The sequence below is a fragment of the Macroventuria anomochaeta genome (genome assembly GCF_010093625.1).
Source record: "Macroventuria anomochaeta strain CBS 525.71 unplaced genomic scaffold BU25scaffold_9, whole genome shotgun sequence".
NCBI classification, from domain to species: Eukaryota; Fungi; Ascomycota; class Dothideomycetes; order Pleosporales; family Didymellaceae; genus Macroventuria; species Macroventuria anomochaeta.
In genome coordinates this window covers 655,696-670,236 of record NW_022985370.1, presented here as the reverse complement: position 1 = coordinate 670,236, position 14,541 = coordinate 655,696, and the positions used below count along the sequence as shown (strand labels likewise).

The 14,541-nt window shown below is 54.0% G+C and overlaps 7 protein-coding genes across 7 annotated transcripts; 6 read left to right on the top strand and 1 right to left on the bottom strand.

Moving 5' to 3' along the window:
- The first annotated feature begins 1,957 nt into the window (after positions 1 to 1,957).
- On the top strand, positions 1,958 to 3,326 carry BU25DRAFT_274017 (uncharacterized protein). The gene has a single exon (XM_033701854.1). The coding sequence runs from the start codon at positions 2,199 to 2,201 to the stop codon at positions 3,024 to 3,026; it is 828 nt and encodes a 275-aa protein (XP_033563964.1). The 5' UTR covers positions 1,958 to 2,198; the 3' UTR covers positions 3,027 to 3,326.
- Positions 3,327 to 4,574: 1,248 nt separating this feature from the next.
- Positions 4,575 to 5,312, top strand: BU25DRAFT_456829 (uncharacterized protein; the record flags this gene model as incomplete). The annotated part of the gene is made up of 1 exon (XM_033710066.1): positions 4,575 to 5,312. One exon carries the CDS (start codon positions 4,575 to 4,577, stop codon positions 5,310 to 5,312), a length of 738 nt encoding a protein of 245 aa, XP_033563963.1.
- A 50-nt stretch (positions 5,313 to 5,362) lies between these two features.
- On the bottom strand, positions 5,363 to 8,535 carry BU25DRAFT_420029 (uncharacterized protein; the record flags this gene model as incomplete). The annotated part of the gene is made up of 3 exons (XM_033707974.1): positions 5,363 to 5,410; positions 5,513 to 8,128; positions 8,497 to 8,535. The coding sequence occupies 3 exons, from the start codon at positions 8,533 to 8,535 to the stop codon at positions 5,363 to 5,365; spliced, it is 2,703 nt and encodes a 900-aa protein (XP_033563962.1).
- A 372-nt stretch (positions 8,536 to 8,907) lies between these two features.
- On the top strand, positions 8,908 to 9,812 carry BU25DRAFT_485812 (uncharacterized protein; the record flags this gene model as incomplete). The annotated part of the gene is made up of 3 exons (XM_033711244.1): positions 8,908 to 8,972; positions 9,020 to 9,109; positions 9,159 to 9,812. The coding sequence occupies 3 exons, from the start codon at positions 8,908 to 8,910 to the stop codon at positions 9,466 to 9,468; spliced, it is 465 nt and encodes a 154-aa protein (XP_033563961.1). The 3' UTR covers positions 9,469 to 9,812.
- Positions 9,736 to 11,999, top strand: BU25DRAFT_273985 (uncharacterized protein). The gene is made up of 2 exons (XM_033701853.1): positions 9,736 to 11,492; positions 11,543 to 11,999. Exons 1-2 carry the CDS (start codon positions 10,052 to 10,054, stop codon positions 11,881 to 11,883), a joined length of 1,782 nt encoding a protein of 593 aa, XP_033563960.1. The 5' UTR covers positions 9,736 to 10,051; the 3' UTR covers positions 11,884 to 11,999.
- Positions 12,000 to 12,315: 316 nt separating this feature from the next.
- BU25DRAFT_456825 (uncharacterized protein) lies at positions 12,316 to 12,602 on the top strand (the record flags this gene model as incomplete). The annotated part of the gene is made up of 2 exons (XM_033710065.1): positions 12,316 to 12,321; positions 12,369 to 12,602. The coding sequence occupies 2 exons, from the start codon at positions 12,316 to 12,318 to the stop codon at positions 12,600 to 12,602; spliced, it is 240 nt and encodes a 79-aa protein (XP_033563959.1).
- Positions 12,603 to 13,636: 1,034 nt separating this feature from the next.
- On the top strand, positions 13,637 to 14,208 carry BU25DRAFT_273945 (uncharacterized protein). The gene has a single exon (XM_033701851.1). The coding sequence runs from the start codon at positions 13,684 to 13,686 to the stop codon at positions 14,140 to 14,142; it is 459 nt and encodes a 152-aa protein (XP_033563958.1). The 5' UTR covers positions 13,637 to 13,683; the 3' UTR covers positions 14,143 to 14,208.
- The last annotated feature ends 333 nt before the right edge of the window (positions 14,209 to 14,541 follow it).

The following is a 14,541-nucleotide window of genomic DNA, read 5'->3' as shown; positions in this document are numbered from 1 at the left end:
AGGGACTCGACAATCGACTTTTCTACCTTTGAGGCCAAGGCGGCGAGCCTCAAAGTTTGTGAGAATGCAATTTTGCTTGATCAGACGCGGGAACATCCGTAAATCTTACTACAGTACCATCTAAGCTTTTCAGCAACGCGCTGGGAGAGCAGGCATCGGCTATGTAGGAAGAATGAGTCAGAGATATGGAACGGAGAGACCAGTACCAAAAAGCTAACTTAGTTTTAGCAACTGGGAGCCTGCAATGAAGCAATGCCAGCCACCTGCGTATCTGTACACTCGTGTTGATACTTCTCTTCTTTGACAAGATGACGAATGCAGCTCGGAAGTACATCATACCACGAAAGTGTTTGTAACAGGATAGGCCCTGCGTGACGCTTGGTAGTGGCGATGATGTACTTGAGCCAGAGGAAACTAGACCATGGATGTGACAGCGAGTCACCTGACTTGATGTCAGCAGAGTTTAGCACGTGTGTTCGAGAAACAAGCAGCTATTGAGCATAGAGAATTAAAGCAGCGCGCATCGCCACCCATCGTTCGACCAGCAAATTAATCATCTTCTACTCCATGATGAACGTGACGTTGGGTCCGGATCGTCCTGGAGCGTCACCGAGACAGGCTCTTTCTGAAGCAACTACCTTAGAGCAATATATCTGGGCGGCACTCTGGTATAATCATGGATCGGTCATTTTACATTCCCTTACCTCTGACCACTGTGCTTCTTACGAAGATGTGCGTCACCAGATCTGTAAAACGTACATCAACAATTCCTCAACACCATCAGGTTAGGTTGTTGTAGAATCGAGTGATGAACCCAAATTCTCTAAGGTGACTGTCATCAATGGCTTGTGTGTTCGTACAATATCCGCTCTTCATATCCCAGTGCAGAATACCTCGCTCTCAGAAAGGCTTCGAGAGAACCTTCAGCAGCGCCAGACCGCTGGTAACAATGACAATTCAGGCTCCACAGACCATCCAGAGGAAGCGGCGACTACCAGTAGGGGTGATGACGGCCAGCTCAATCAAGACAGTGGCGGCTCGACAGACACCACTGAGCGGGAGAGGATGTTCTCGGATAATGAGCGAGATGGCACAAGCTGTGCTCCCTCACACGGGTATCTGCTGAGTGCGACTGGACCATCGTATAGATGGCCGGATGCCGACATTCCATTGACACAATACACGGGATTGGAAGCGAGGAGTGGGGTGCCGTGGGTACAAGCTCGCTAGCTCAGTATGATAGTGAAGGAATCGTAGTGCTGCAAGATGAAGGGGTCGTGTAGTCAATCCTCGTGTGGATAGGCGGCTAAGTTCAAGGCGGTCAACGTAGATCAGCAATCGAGTTCGACATCGTGCGGAAGTATTGCGATTGCACAGAGCTACTTTGGGGTGTGTCGGCCGATTACAGACCGAGTTTCCGTAAATGAAATCCAAAGTCTTGGGCCAGCCTTGCCGTGATAGTGATGTGTAGTGGCGGTGCGGTGTGCTGCTAGTCGGCGACTAGTCAGTAGCGACTCGAACCAATATTCTAGGTCCAATTTTACACCGACAGATTAAGGCAGATTACCATACTCCATATTCGAACCTCATAGCGAAAAGGCGGTGGGCACTGCCGCTTGCATATGAGTTCGCATGACAGGTAGTGGGGTTCATCCACGCCCCGCTTCGTCATATGCAGCAGTCCGCACCAATGACAGGCCATTCCAAGATAGCAAGGCGAGTCTTGGGGGTTCGCGAGCTTGACGCTTGAACTATTTCGCTTGTCATTGGTTCGCTCATGATGTGTTGTATCTGGATGACGAAGCGCGGGATGGAGGTGAGTTGTCAAAGAAGCGGTCGGGAAGACCGCAGAGCCGCGTTGCAGCGAACATGTTCGCATGAGTTGGTATACTTTGGCTGTATTAGTGGTGCATATAAGACAAGAAGATGTCTCAGGCGTGTAAAAGTGAACAGAGCCCAAAGGTTCAAAAGATACAAAGAAACTACCCCACATTTCACATTAGCGCTAAGCCCTACCCTCGGGCTGAACATCAGTCCCAATGACACCCCGACGCCAAACATCACGAAGTCGCGGCGGTGAGTTCTGACACGCTCGACTAGGTTGTATGCCTTACTTGCCTGATTCTACAGCAAGGCTGTAAGGCATGACCTGCACGACGTGAGGCTGACAGGCGCCACTATTAGACGACCCCGCCAACATGCTCGCAACGACGGTTGACAGGCATGTCCCATTCATTCGACCAATCCAAGACTGGGAACAAGACTCTTCCATAGACTTTCAAGGCCGCCTTGTGCAGATCGGCTACGCTGCTCTCGAGCTCGAGGCTCCTCATTCGTACTCATCGAGTTCGCCATACGGATACCCTCTATCGATCCTCAGCAGCTCGTCCATGGCGCCCATAGTTCACCAATCCCACGCCTCCAACGCCTCGGACTACCCACCCTCGCTTCATTCCTGTCACACTCAATCCAATACCATCACAGACAGCTCCATAAGTACAAGTCTTGCAGATCAGTGCGCAGGCAAGCCGCTGTTGGACGAAGTCGACGGCGTATTGATGCAGCAACTTGCCGAAGCGAATACACCCGAATACGAATGTGTGTTCTGGTTCCTCAACTGCTCATACGTATCGCGCATCGAATCAGAGTGGAACACGCACTGCCTTAGTCATTTCCGTGGCAAGAACCCTCCACGCGCCGTGCAATGTCCGCTCTGTGCATGGCAGACAATCTGTAACGAAGGCCCGGAAGCATGGAACCTGAAGATGGAACACCTTGCAAGCACGCATCTTGCATACGGTTGGAACCTGAGAGCGGCTCGACCAGATTTCGACCTGTTCCAGTACCTCTGGCAACAGCGTCTTATTGGAGACCAAGACCTTAAGGAACTGAAAGGCGGAAACCACAACCTTACCCATCCACCTGAGAACTTTGTTGAAACAAATGGCAGAGGATCGCATCGCCAGAGGAACAGTGGCCTGCAAGGACTCCAGCACATTCGAAGCAGGCGGGCAATCGCCTCATAAGGCCATGCGGCAATGTCTCACGCAAGCACAGCATTCCTCCTTCTTTCCTCGCTGTCGGCTGGTCCCGGCTTACCACAACTCATGACTTACTCGATACCCATCTCTTATCCTCATGTTTCTTACTGTTTCGTGTCTTTGAGCGTTTTCTGTTTCTTCTAGTTTCTGGCTTATACCAAATTGGAATGATGGAACCCGCTGGACGGTGGGGGCCTGTCGGTTAATCCTGTCTTTCAGCTATCTTTCATCAATTCAGATTGTAATGTCTTGTTATGAAGAGAGCGTCCTTTGGCTCTATTCAGAGTGCGGTCGTATAATGGAAGAAACAATACCCTTGTGTTCGGATTCGAGAATGACGATCGAGTAAGTAAGGTTTGCTCTGCGTTATATATATTGAGTATCAGGGTTAACGCCACCAGATACATAGTTGGCACAAAGAGATCACTCTCCCTCCTTGTTTTTGAAGCCTGCCAGCAGCTTCTTCTTCGAGTGTCGTCGGGCAGCTACCGTTCAGCCCTATGGTCATCAAATGTCTGCCTAATTCTATACCCATTCAGGCAAGCGCAACATTGAGGTGTTCCAAGGTTCGCATCACACTCGGTGCCAGAAGAAGTTGACATAAGTGTTCAGAGTCCGTATTAGCCAAAATATTGCCATGGTCTTAATTTCAACTTTTAGCTTCCAAATTACCTGCCATGTGCCTGCCCCTTTCCTACCTGTGGGCCTACTGTTTTACACACTCTACGCACATCGGCACCTCCACTCTCGTCCGCGCAGCATGCCCATCACTCCCACATCTACGTCTGACAACAGATATCCACGAACATCGACATCTCCACTGCCGTCCATACAGCGAATCAGCATGTCCCTCAGTTTTGCACTTATGTTTGGCACCGGACACGGCTCGCGTGTCTCTTCATTCCTGAACCTTCCAGTCGAGTTACGACTCATGATCACAACAATATAGTAAAAGATGTGGAATGCCTTATGCCTTTAGACAAGGTCACAATCAACTACCATGATGTGAATCTGGCCATCCTCGAGTGCTGTAAGCTTGTACGGAGAGAAGCCAACAGCGACCTACAACGGATGCGCCTTGACGTATCGCCATCGTTGTTCCTCTCACCCTTGCCCTGGAGGTCGAGCCTGAGCACGTTTCTTTTTTCCAACACATTCTTTCCCTCCCGAATGATCCATTGACGAGGTTCACATTTCATGTGCGGTCAGTGAATGAGAAAGGAGACGACCGTTTAGAGCAAACAGTCTAGCTCAGGATTCCCCCAGCACAGCCGCGGAGTGACAGTCTCGACTTAGCACGTTCGCTCCTTCCGCCTTCACTTTACTCACCTGGCGCTAGTGCCCACGTGGTCTTGCGCACCTCCCACATTCTTCCCCTGTATTTCCGCTTCACCTCTCGCGGGCACTCACTAGTACCATTTCCATAACTGCACCTTGCACGCGCAACACCAGATCCACCCTCGACATCGTCATCGCTGGCACTGACCTTCAAACCCAAATTCACTCCATGGCTTCCTTTCGCCAAGTGCCATCATGACTTCCGCTACGAAAACTGAAGATGACGCTGGACGCACCGATGGTGCTTTTGCGTTCCTAGACCTACCACCTGAGCTCCGCATGGAAGTGTACGAGTATCTGAGCCTCCCCAGCACTCGCAGACTGCCTCTCGACAAGACCGACATGTTCTACTCCCACATTGATCTCGCTATCTTGCAAGTATCAAGATTGACACGGAAGGAGGCAACACCCATCCTGCTACATCGCCAACACCTGGCATTGATCCTTCGCCTCACCGACCTTGCAACCGGGATGAACTTGGTTGGGAAGACATGGTGGATAGCTCCAATCATTTGGAGGCTTCAAGACAGTCTCCAAGAATATGTCAACGGGTACAAATACTTAGAGGATCCCTGCACCACTTTGATCACTACATCGGAACGAATGTCCCTGGATCAAAAGCAGCGCTTGGGTTCCATCTCCGATACTCAAACTTTCAGAACCTTCTTCGACAATGCCGTTCACCAGCTGTGCGACATACCAGTCCTCAAGATCCACTTTGAGATGAACCCAAGCGATATGACGAACGACCTGAGCAAGGCTCTTCGGTATCTGCTCGAGAAATACTCAGAAATCGGGGGGAACATCAGAGTCAAGGTGGTCTTTGCAATCCCTCAATACGAGCTCACGGCTCCCAGAACCTTGCTCGAGCAGTTCAGCTTCGAGCGGTCGATTGACAGAGATGGGCCGTCTAAGGCGCTGAGGAGTGGTTAGCTCGGCCATCGTCATGGCCGACCTGATATACTTCCTACGGTGGCTGAGGATCATGATGGGTGCGACGCTTCTCGAAATGCACAGAAACACGGAAGCAACTAGGCAAAATAGTCAGACTCGTAGCAACAAAATGTTTCTCTTCGATATCATCATTCCATTTGCATCCTCATCAGACAGAGCACAGTGGAGTAGTCCTATACTTTCCTGCGCTTGCTGCTCGTCCCCTCCTCCTCGCCCTCGACTGGCGTGCCCTCCCCTTGATCCCGACCGCTACTTCTCCCGTATACATTGCGCCAACTCGATACACTCCTCTGCACAGACTCGAACATCTCCCTCGCATCCTCGACGACGCCATCTTCGCCTGGATTGAACATCATCGCATTGACAAACATGCGCATGAGCTCCTTCTCCAGCTGTGCCGGATTCACAATAGCTTTGGGCGGTACAACATCGCTCGTGATAGGAAGCTCGATCGTCGCGCCCGCGCCGCCGGGGCTGCCGATGGGGGTATCAGAAGCAGCGGCTGTGACGTACTTTGCACCGTTAGTGAGAGCTTTCTTGATGGCGGAGAGGTCTGTGGGGCGTTTGATGATGTCGTAGTAGCCTTCTGCATCCTTGTGCTTGACGGCGGTGCTGAAGATCGATGCATGCTTGTGGGAGGTGATATCGTCGAGCATGGGCTGGCAGGTGCGGTGGAAGTTGCGGTGGGCGATGATGGTGCGATCTGGGCTGGGTGTGCCGGGCGTATCTTCGGATTCTACCAGGGAGGCTTCACGGGCATTGCGTTTTCGACGCGTTGAGGAAGGCGCGGTTACGGGTGCTGCACCTCGTCGGCGCTTGGTCATCTGCGAGGGTGTGTTGACCGACTCTTCTTCCATCCCATCGTCCAAAGAGCCTCTACGCTCAGTCTTGATTCGGTGGCCAGCCTGGGAATCTGTATCGGCTACGGTGTCGGTGTGGGACAGGACAGACCGGCTCCTACTACGATCTCGAACCGAACCACCCGCTCGTGAAGAAGCGACACTACCGGGTCTTCCACGCTTTGCAGGTGCTTTGCGCCGTGATCGGCCTTGTCGAGTACCCGAGTCTGGTGCAGGTACTTCCAATGAGCTGAATGGCAGAGGTGTTTCTGGATGTGCCTCTGAGTCTGGCACAGGCTTCTCCTCCGAAGCCTTCTCCGCTTCCTTCTCTTTCGCCTTGCCCTTCCCTCTCGATTTCCGCTGCGATTTCGACTTGGCCGGACTTTGTTTCGAACTACTTAGCGGCGGCATATCGTCAATGATCTCTGGTACAGGACGAGGCGTTCCGGGTACACCGCCGGGAGTGCCAGGAGGTGGTTGCTTCCAGCGGGTCTTCGCTGATTGTGGCGTGCTCGTGGCGCTGTGTTGTGGCGATCGGTTGTTGAGGGGTGTCGAGAATGACTGTCGAGCCTGGGTTACCAGTGGATGCATAGGCGGCGCGCCTGGCCTGTTGGCGCTTGGAGTGTGATGATGATGCTGTTGAGAGGCAGATCGTTTGTTGATGGGCGTAGAAACCTGAGGATACTGTGGCGTCGAGATCGGAGGATGGTGAACTCGTGAAGGATCTTGGGGTGAGACCTGAAATGGAGGGAGCATAAAGCCAGCTTGAGGTGGTGGTGGCTGGTTCAGGTGCTGAGGAGGATGGGATGGCGGTGCAGGATGCGGGAAGTAGCCCTTCTGCTGCTGCGGTGTGTGCATGCTCGGGGAGTGTGGCCCTGGCGGCTGCTGTGGGAAGCGTTGGTTAGGCGAAAACGGTGGAGGTCCGCCAGGTGGTCCGTATTGCGGCACTCCGTTCGGTTCGTAAGGCTGGATCGGCTGAGGCTGGTACTGCGGTCCTGGCTGCCCTGGCTGTCCTGGCGCGGGTGACGGGGGATGAGGACGAGCATGGCCCTGCTGGGGGCTGGGCTGGGCTGGCTGCTGACCCGGAGGGAAGGGCGAGAGATGTGGATAAGGAGGGCCGTTGTATCCTGCATTCGGGGGAGGAGGCTGCTGGAAGTGCGAAGGTTGAGGCTGGTTTGGGTGTTGATTTGGGTGTTGACTTGGCGAAGCAGCGATCGGCTGTGAAGTACCGGGCGTTGGGCGCTGGTCCTTCTTCTTTCTGGGTGACGTCTTGGGAGCGCCCACCACCGCCTGTCCCTGCTGTGGTGTCTGCTGCGGTCCACCCGGTCCCCTTGCTCCATTCTCAGCGCCCGCCTGTGGCAGCGGGCTTTGCGCAACAGGAGGCGACTTCTTAGCCACACTCGGGCTGCGCGAGGACCGCGTCCTTCCGTTCACCCGTTCTCGCAGCTGTTCATCCCACTCTCCGCGCTCGATGCTCTGCACTTCGCGCTGCAGCTTCTCATAGCGCTCCTCCTCGGCCCTGATCTGCTCGACGATCTCGTTGCGGTAGGTGGCGTACAGCTTCTCGACGAGCTTGGGCATCAGGTGCGTGTACCGGAGCGATTCCTGGACGGTGGGCAACGTGGCGCCTGTGGCCTTTCTCTTTCTGGGGTTCTCGCCGTTCTGCGCATCGCTGTCGCCGCTCTGCTCCACCTCAATCTCTCTCCTCAGACGCTCGAGGTAGAAGCTGCGCAAGGCATCAGGACTTAGCCGGCCGCTCTGGAAGAACGTGTGGCCCGTGATGTCGGGGTTGGCCTTCAGCAGCTCCGACGTCTTGCTGAACGCATTCGGGGTCACGCCATAGTTCTTGAGGCACTGGAAGACGAGGAGCGACTCGAGGGTGCTGTACGCGGAGACGCTAGCTGTCATGCCCCGGGGTCGGTGCACGGCGTCTGGGGCGCGCGGCGGGCGGACAGCCTGGGGCGGGATGGGAGCCAGCGCGACGGGGGACGGCGTTCACGAGGGGCAGGCGGGCATCGCAGCGCGGCGGGCAGATGGACGCGTCACGTGAGCGAGGGTGCGGCGATGGGGCGGAGCGCGCGTGGTGGTGGAAGAGCGCGTGTGGTGGTGAAAAATTGTCGATGCGGCTTTGGTGTTTGCGGCACCAGCATGCACTCAGCGGCCGCTAGGAATGTGCAGGCGCCTGGTCGCGCTCTGCCAATCGGCATGCAGGACGCGTCCAGAACGCAAAGGAAGCGGGAAGCCGAGCCTGGAGCGCTCCGTTTGGCCGTTAGGGCGGCAGCGCCTCATCGTCACTGACCCTCCAGGCGAGCGTCCTTCCTCACCGTCGAGCGTGCAGCAGGCGCAGCAGGCGCAGCAGTCATGTTTATTATGCCTCCCCAACGGTGGCTGCTGCCCCAAGCCCTCGTACGCCTGGTTGCTCCACTAGGGATCGACGCCGTGGAGCTATGGCCGACGACCCCTTTCCGCAGATTAATCACAGGCACTCGAATCTCTATCACAGGACGCCCTCTTCATGCTCCATCCCATCGTCACACCCTCTGAAACATCTCCGCTTGCGTCCATATAACCCGCTGTCCGCTTAACACTCCAGCTGCTCCCATTGTTCCTCTCCACCCCCCCCCCCTCCTCCCCCCCCCCCCCCCCCCCCCCCCCCGTATTATCGACACCGCCTCGTCCGCCTCGTCCGCCTCACTCCCCATCTCACCCAAGCTCGCCCTCCCCCACGTCTCACCATGCAGAGCCAGAACACCGTGCAGGACCCTGACGCCGGCTGGAAGCCAAACAACCGCCCTCAGTCGTATGATCACCCGCTAGCGTAGCTCCCGCCCCTTCTGACAGATGCAGCACCGTTGCCCGCAACTTCATGGACGAGCTCGACACGCTGTTCAAGCTCGACAGCAGCCTCGATACACTGGATAAGACTGTGCACGAGAAGTACGTTGGGAAGTACCGTCCCATGCTGCTCCAGCTAACAGCCTGCTAGGAAGCAAGCCGTTAGCACACAAGCACAGGAGCTCGAGGCCCTGCAGAAGAGGCTACGGGAGGCCGAAGAGCGACTGAGCCAGGCCACGGGCAACTCGCCGCCGAAACGAAAGGACAGCCAGCGCCGAAGTCCCATCTCAGGCATCTTTCCCAACAAGGACACAGCTCCTGCGAACAGTCCGCTGGCGGCAAGGCACCCGCAGACAATGGACATCCCGGGTACGCTACCCGCGACACGTACACTTGGGCACAGGCTGACTTTGGTAGAACGACCACACTCCGCGCACTCGCGCGCTAGCGTCAAGGTCTAGATGACTAGCATCTTTTAGTCCGACATACCCCAGACTCGCGCCCACGGCAAAGATTAGCGACTCTGACCGGACATATATCATTGTAATCGACGAAGTCCATATCATTTCTGGAGGAGGATCATTTTTGCATTTGCATTCTGCTTAGCCCATTGTTGGCTCGTTTGGGAGGAAGGGATATCCATAGGCGCTGGTCAGCGTAGGAGCAATCCATGTTGCGTGCCTGTATCAAGTTGTGAATCCACGCTTTGCATCATCAGTTGTTCATACTCTCGACTCCAGAAGTGCGTCAGACGGAGACAAGAGAGTGAATCGGATTCGTTCGTAGACAGGGTGTTTCAAGTTTGTATTCGCTGATATTTGCTGATATTTGCTGATACTTGCTGATGTTTGGATGCGCGTCGTCATTGCCGAGTTTCTTCGACTCGACGCGTCGTGGTCCGGCAGCCCCGCTGCACCTTCTGAAGCCACATCCATCCACGCGGCGACTTCATCCAACTCATCAAGCAACGTAGACCGAGGTGTTACTTGATTCTGGACCCCTCGCTTCCCCTCATCGCTAAAAACAAGTGGAACCGTCGCCGCAATGGCCACCCTGCTCTCCTTGCCGAATGAACTCCTTCACGAAGTCTTGGAATATCTACAGCCCGTCACCCAACTCCCTCACCCTCTGACTACCTTCGATCCGAACGAATGGGACATACGGCATTGGGGGCGCGCGTTGGCTGCTGTGGCACGGACGTGTCGACTACTTCACGATCTTGCTGTGCCGCTGCTATACAGCCTCTACGAAGCTCGGTTCCAGATCCCAATCCATGCCTTCGTTGACCGTATAAGCTCAGACACCTCTCTGCACAAGGGCCTGAAGAGCATCATAACCCGCAATGAAGGGCCATATTGTGCGAAATACAAACCTACGCGTGAACGACGGGCCCTTTATCATACTTGGGCTAAGGCTCGTCACTCTCAATTGAAACAATACGGGATCAGGACACGCCATCAACTGACCACTGACGAGTGCGCCCAGCTGGAAGTCTGGAAATTAGTTTCCCAGGCACCGAATCTGGAGGTTTTGAGCGTCAAGAACTCTTGGTCCGGTAACTTCGTTTTCGACCTGCCACCGGTTTGGCTCCTTCCAGTTGCAATGGCTGCGTCGCGTGTCTTCCTCGGACTGGAAAACAAGGGTTGGTTCGAACAGTTACATACCCTGATTGTGAACATGAACGAGAAATGCGGCGTGTACCTGGCTCTATTCTTTCACCTACCACGTCTCCAATGTCTCAGCATTAGCAGCGTACAGTGGATACCTATGGAAGATCGCACCCCCTGGCCCGAATCAATTCCTACGTCGAAAGTACATACTCTGGAGTTGGAGGCCATGGAGGTGCATTCCAACTTCATCGTCCGGATGATTGATTGCTGCCAGGCGTTGATCTCTTTCAAATGCGATCGCGCCCATGATGAAGAATTCGCAGAGGACGACCTCGAGGGCTCGAGAGCATGGTGCACAGAGATCCTCGATAGTCTCCAGCGACACAGTAAGACGTTGAAAGAGCTTGTCCTGGAGCCATTCGACCGGGATTTACGCGAAAGTTCGGATCATGGATTCATTCATCTGGACGGCCTACGGTCGCTTGAAGCCCTCGAATCCTTGGAAGTTCCCTCCATGCTTCTCATGGGCAGACCTCCAGGTACGGTGACCAACGGGGTATGGTCACCAACAGGCCATTGGCAATATCCAGCGATCCGCGACGTCATGCCACCGAAGCTGCAGACGCTGCTGCTCCACATGCGCCCAGAATACACGCCAGGCAACCAAGGTTTTGAGGATTTCTTCATAGGTGGCCTCCCTTTGAAGGCCAATGAATGCAACCCTGGAACCAGTGATGGACTCAAGACAGTAGAAATGGATTACATGCGTATGCCTCACAACGGCCCTCTCCCTATGGACTTTTGGCAGATACAGCACGCTTTCAAAGAAGTTGGCTCGACTTTCCAATACGGTGTCATTCTGGACATAGACGACAGTAAATCTCAACCCTCATTCCTAGCAGCTCTGTACTAACAGCGCACACAGACTTTGATCAGTCCATTTCGCTGGATGCAGAGACTAACGTCCTGGCCAAAGAATTGAGCACTTACGGTCCCAAAGGCGTACAAATGGCGCTTCATTTCCATGCAGCAGACAAGACATTGCCTAGAAGGGTCATGGATGTCCTAGGTCTCAAGAAGGCGTGGCTGGAAACCAAAGAAGCTAAAGAGGTCTTGTTTGAGGAGAAGTGCGACTACGATGCAGTCGAGACGAAGTGGGAAAGGTTGGAGGAAGCCCGTCGGCTACGAGCTGAAGCGGCTGAGAGGTATTTGATGGATGATGATTCAGAAGATACACCGGATGATGATGACGACGATTGGCACTGAAGGCGAACTCCACCTGGTAGTCCATACATCGCGACCGCTTTCGGCTAAGATCCACAGCCGTCCACACCATGTACGAGTACATACTGTCGAGCTGTTGTATCCGTACAACCTTTGTCGACATTCTACAAAAACCCTAGGGCTCACCGGTGTTTGCCTCGGCGCCGCAGCATCGTGGATCCTCACATTGCTGCCCCTTCCTGCAAGTGACTCATATAACCAATAATTGGAATTCTATCGATCATTTCCAACTTGCAGCTGACAAGATGCATCCTCGCTAATGTTCACCTGCCATTGTGGCCAAGATAACATCCTGAACTCAGCGCGCGAACAACGCCTGTTGTTCGCTTTCGACCAATGAAGACATCCGGACGACGCATGAGGTTTCGGAGATGTGAAACGTTGGCCACGAGTACGAAGTTCAGCTAGATCTCCATGATTGTAAGTTAAGCTCATCACAACTTTCAAATGACGCTAACCAAGTGGAGGTTTGGGACGACTATGACTCCAAGGATGATGATTACGGCATTCTGGCTAAGACCCTGGCCATATACGGACCTAAAAGGGTGCAAATGGCGCCTCAATTCACCGCCTCAACTGTGACCTTGCCTAAGAAAGTTATGGACATCTTAGGGCTTACAAAAGAGTGGCTCGAGACTGAAGAAGCTCAGCAAGTCTTCCTTGGTCATCAATACAATTACGATGCTGTTGACGAGTTTTAAGGGTTTCCAGCGCATTACAAGCCGCCTCCTAGAGAGCTTATCTATCAACCTATAACCTGGTCATCTGAATCAGAGGGCGGAGACTCAGTATATACAGTCGCAGAAGACTCGGACTCGCATTTTGATTCCCTTGCACCGGTCTGGCTGTTGTATGACTTTCAAGCTCTAAGCGGATTATAGCAGATGCCACGGTAGGCACTCGTTGGTTGACCGCGTTCTGTCAACGCACTGGGTAGATGCACACATACACCACTCGACTATGAGTGTGGATCCTGCACGTCTACACCATCTTCACCCTCGTATCGCCGCCTCCTGCAGGTACACATTGCCCAACCGCTCGACTTATCCATTTCGATATGTCCACCCACCTCACAAGGCTGCAGTCCAGCACTCACAGCAGACCGGCACGTTCAATTAAAGTTGCAGCCACGCAACTCATCTCGCACACAATCGAGCGCGTAACAGTCCAGAAGCCAGACCGTGCCTGATTCAGGGTCCTGGAGCGATCGTGGGCGATGTGGGTGCCGCGGGACACACTTGCTGTAGGGCTGGCGCTTAGAGAGAACTCATTGCAAAGTAGAGGCGTCAACCTCAGTGGTCTTGTGCTGTGATGAGGGTTTGTTGCGGTGTGATGGGATTAAAGGCGCGACTCAAGTGGTGGGCTTAGACAGAAAAGATTCGGCACTGGACCTGTTCCACACCAAGTTCTAGGTCCTCGAAAGTATCCCCCGCATTCTTTGAGTGATCAACGGAATCTCAAAGTAATGCTTTCTGATCATGTGTATCGCACGCCTTCAGTCTGCAAACCTACGAGTTTGCTGTGCCGTAAGCTGTGCCGTATCTTGCCGTGAACGGGACGGATGAGGCATGGACCGTCTATCCGAAGTTTGTCTTGGTCCTTCAAGTCAATCTTTTCCACAGCCGGACCAAGGTCCCGAATCTCAAAAGCAAAGGTTGATGGAAGCTTTGCGACCAACCACCGCACATCAGCGGACCAGCAAAGCTTGGTCTTGAGCTAGTCCGAAACTAGATAGTGGGCGCTTCGAGAGCGATTGACGACCACTCAAGCCTCGCAGCATCCATGCCAACCCCGCTCCACATCTCTTCTGCCCATGCATTGTCTGCACTCCTCCAGTCAGTGCACTGCGATCCCAATCCTCCAATTCGCCTGCCATCGAGTCATGCGAACCGGAGCCGGCCCATTTTGGGGCTCCGCAGCGTGGCCCTGCGCCCAAGGGTCAACATGCTTTCAACCGCTGTGATTCGACTGTACGCCCACGAGGTGGCTGATCTGTCTCGGTGTCGCATTCTCGCCCAGACCGCGATCGAAATGGACAGAACTCGTGAGCAGAGTCTGCTCAGCTTCTGGGATGATGACGAGGCTCAGATGCAACGTGGAACGGAGAGGAAATTTGAACGAGTACTGCAGTTGTACGACTTCTTAAAACAACTCCCCCTTGCGTTGACAGCGCATGCGAGCAAGAAACGGGAAACGGATCGAGTCGACGTCCCGCTGCAACCGAGAACGCCATCCGCTTAGAAGATTTGCCTACGGTAGTACTGCCCTGGCGTCCGTTCTTGTCCCATTGGTAGATTCCATGTTTTCCAACCAGTCACAACATTCATCACGCATGATGCATACGGCCGACGCAGTATTTGAGATGTGAATCGTCAGTGCGGTCCGCGAACGTGATAGTGCTTCACTTCGTCGGTTCCTCTTTGGGTACCCCTGTTAGATATCGCTATCACACCTTGGTCCAATAGTGTGAGCGGTTGAATAAGATTCGCCATTTGCTGCCACGATACGGATGCCCTGAATCCTGCGTGTGACACTTTCTCCACTCTAGCATGGAACATAAGGGTCACATAAGGCCGCTGCTTACGCACGTTGTCTGATCGTTGTTGACAGAAAACGGCTTTCGATTTTTCTGCTCCTGCA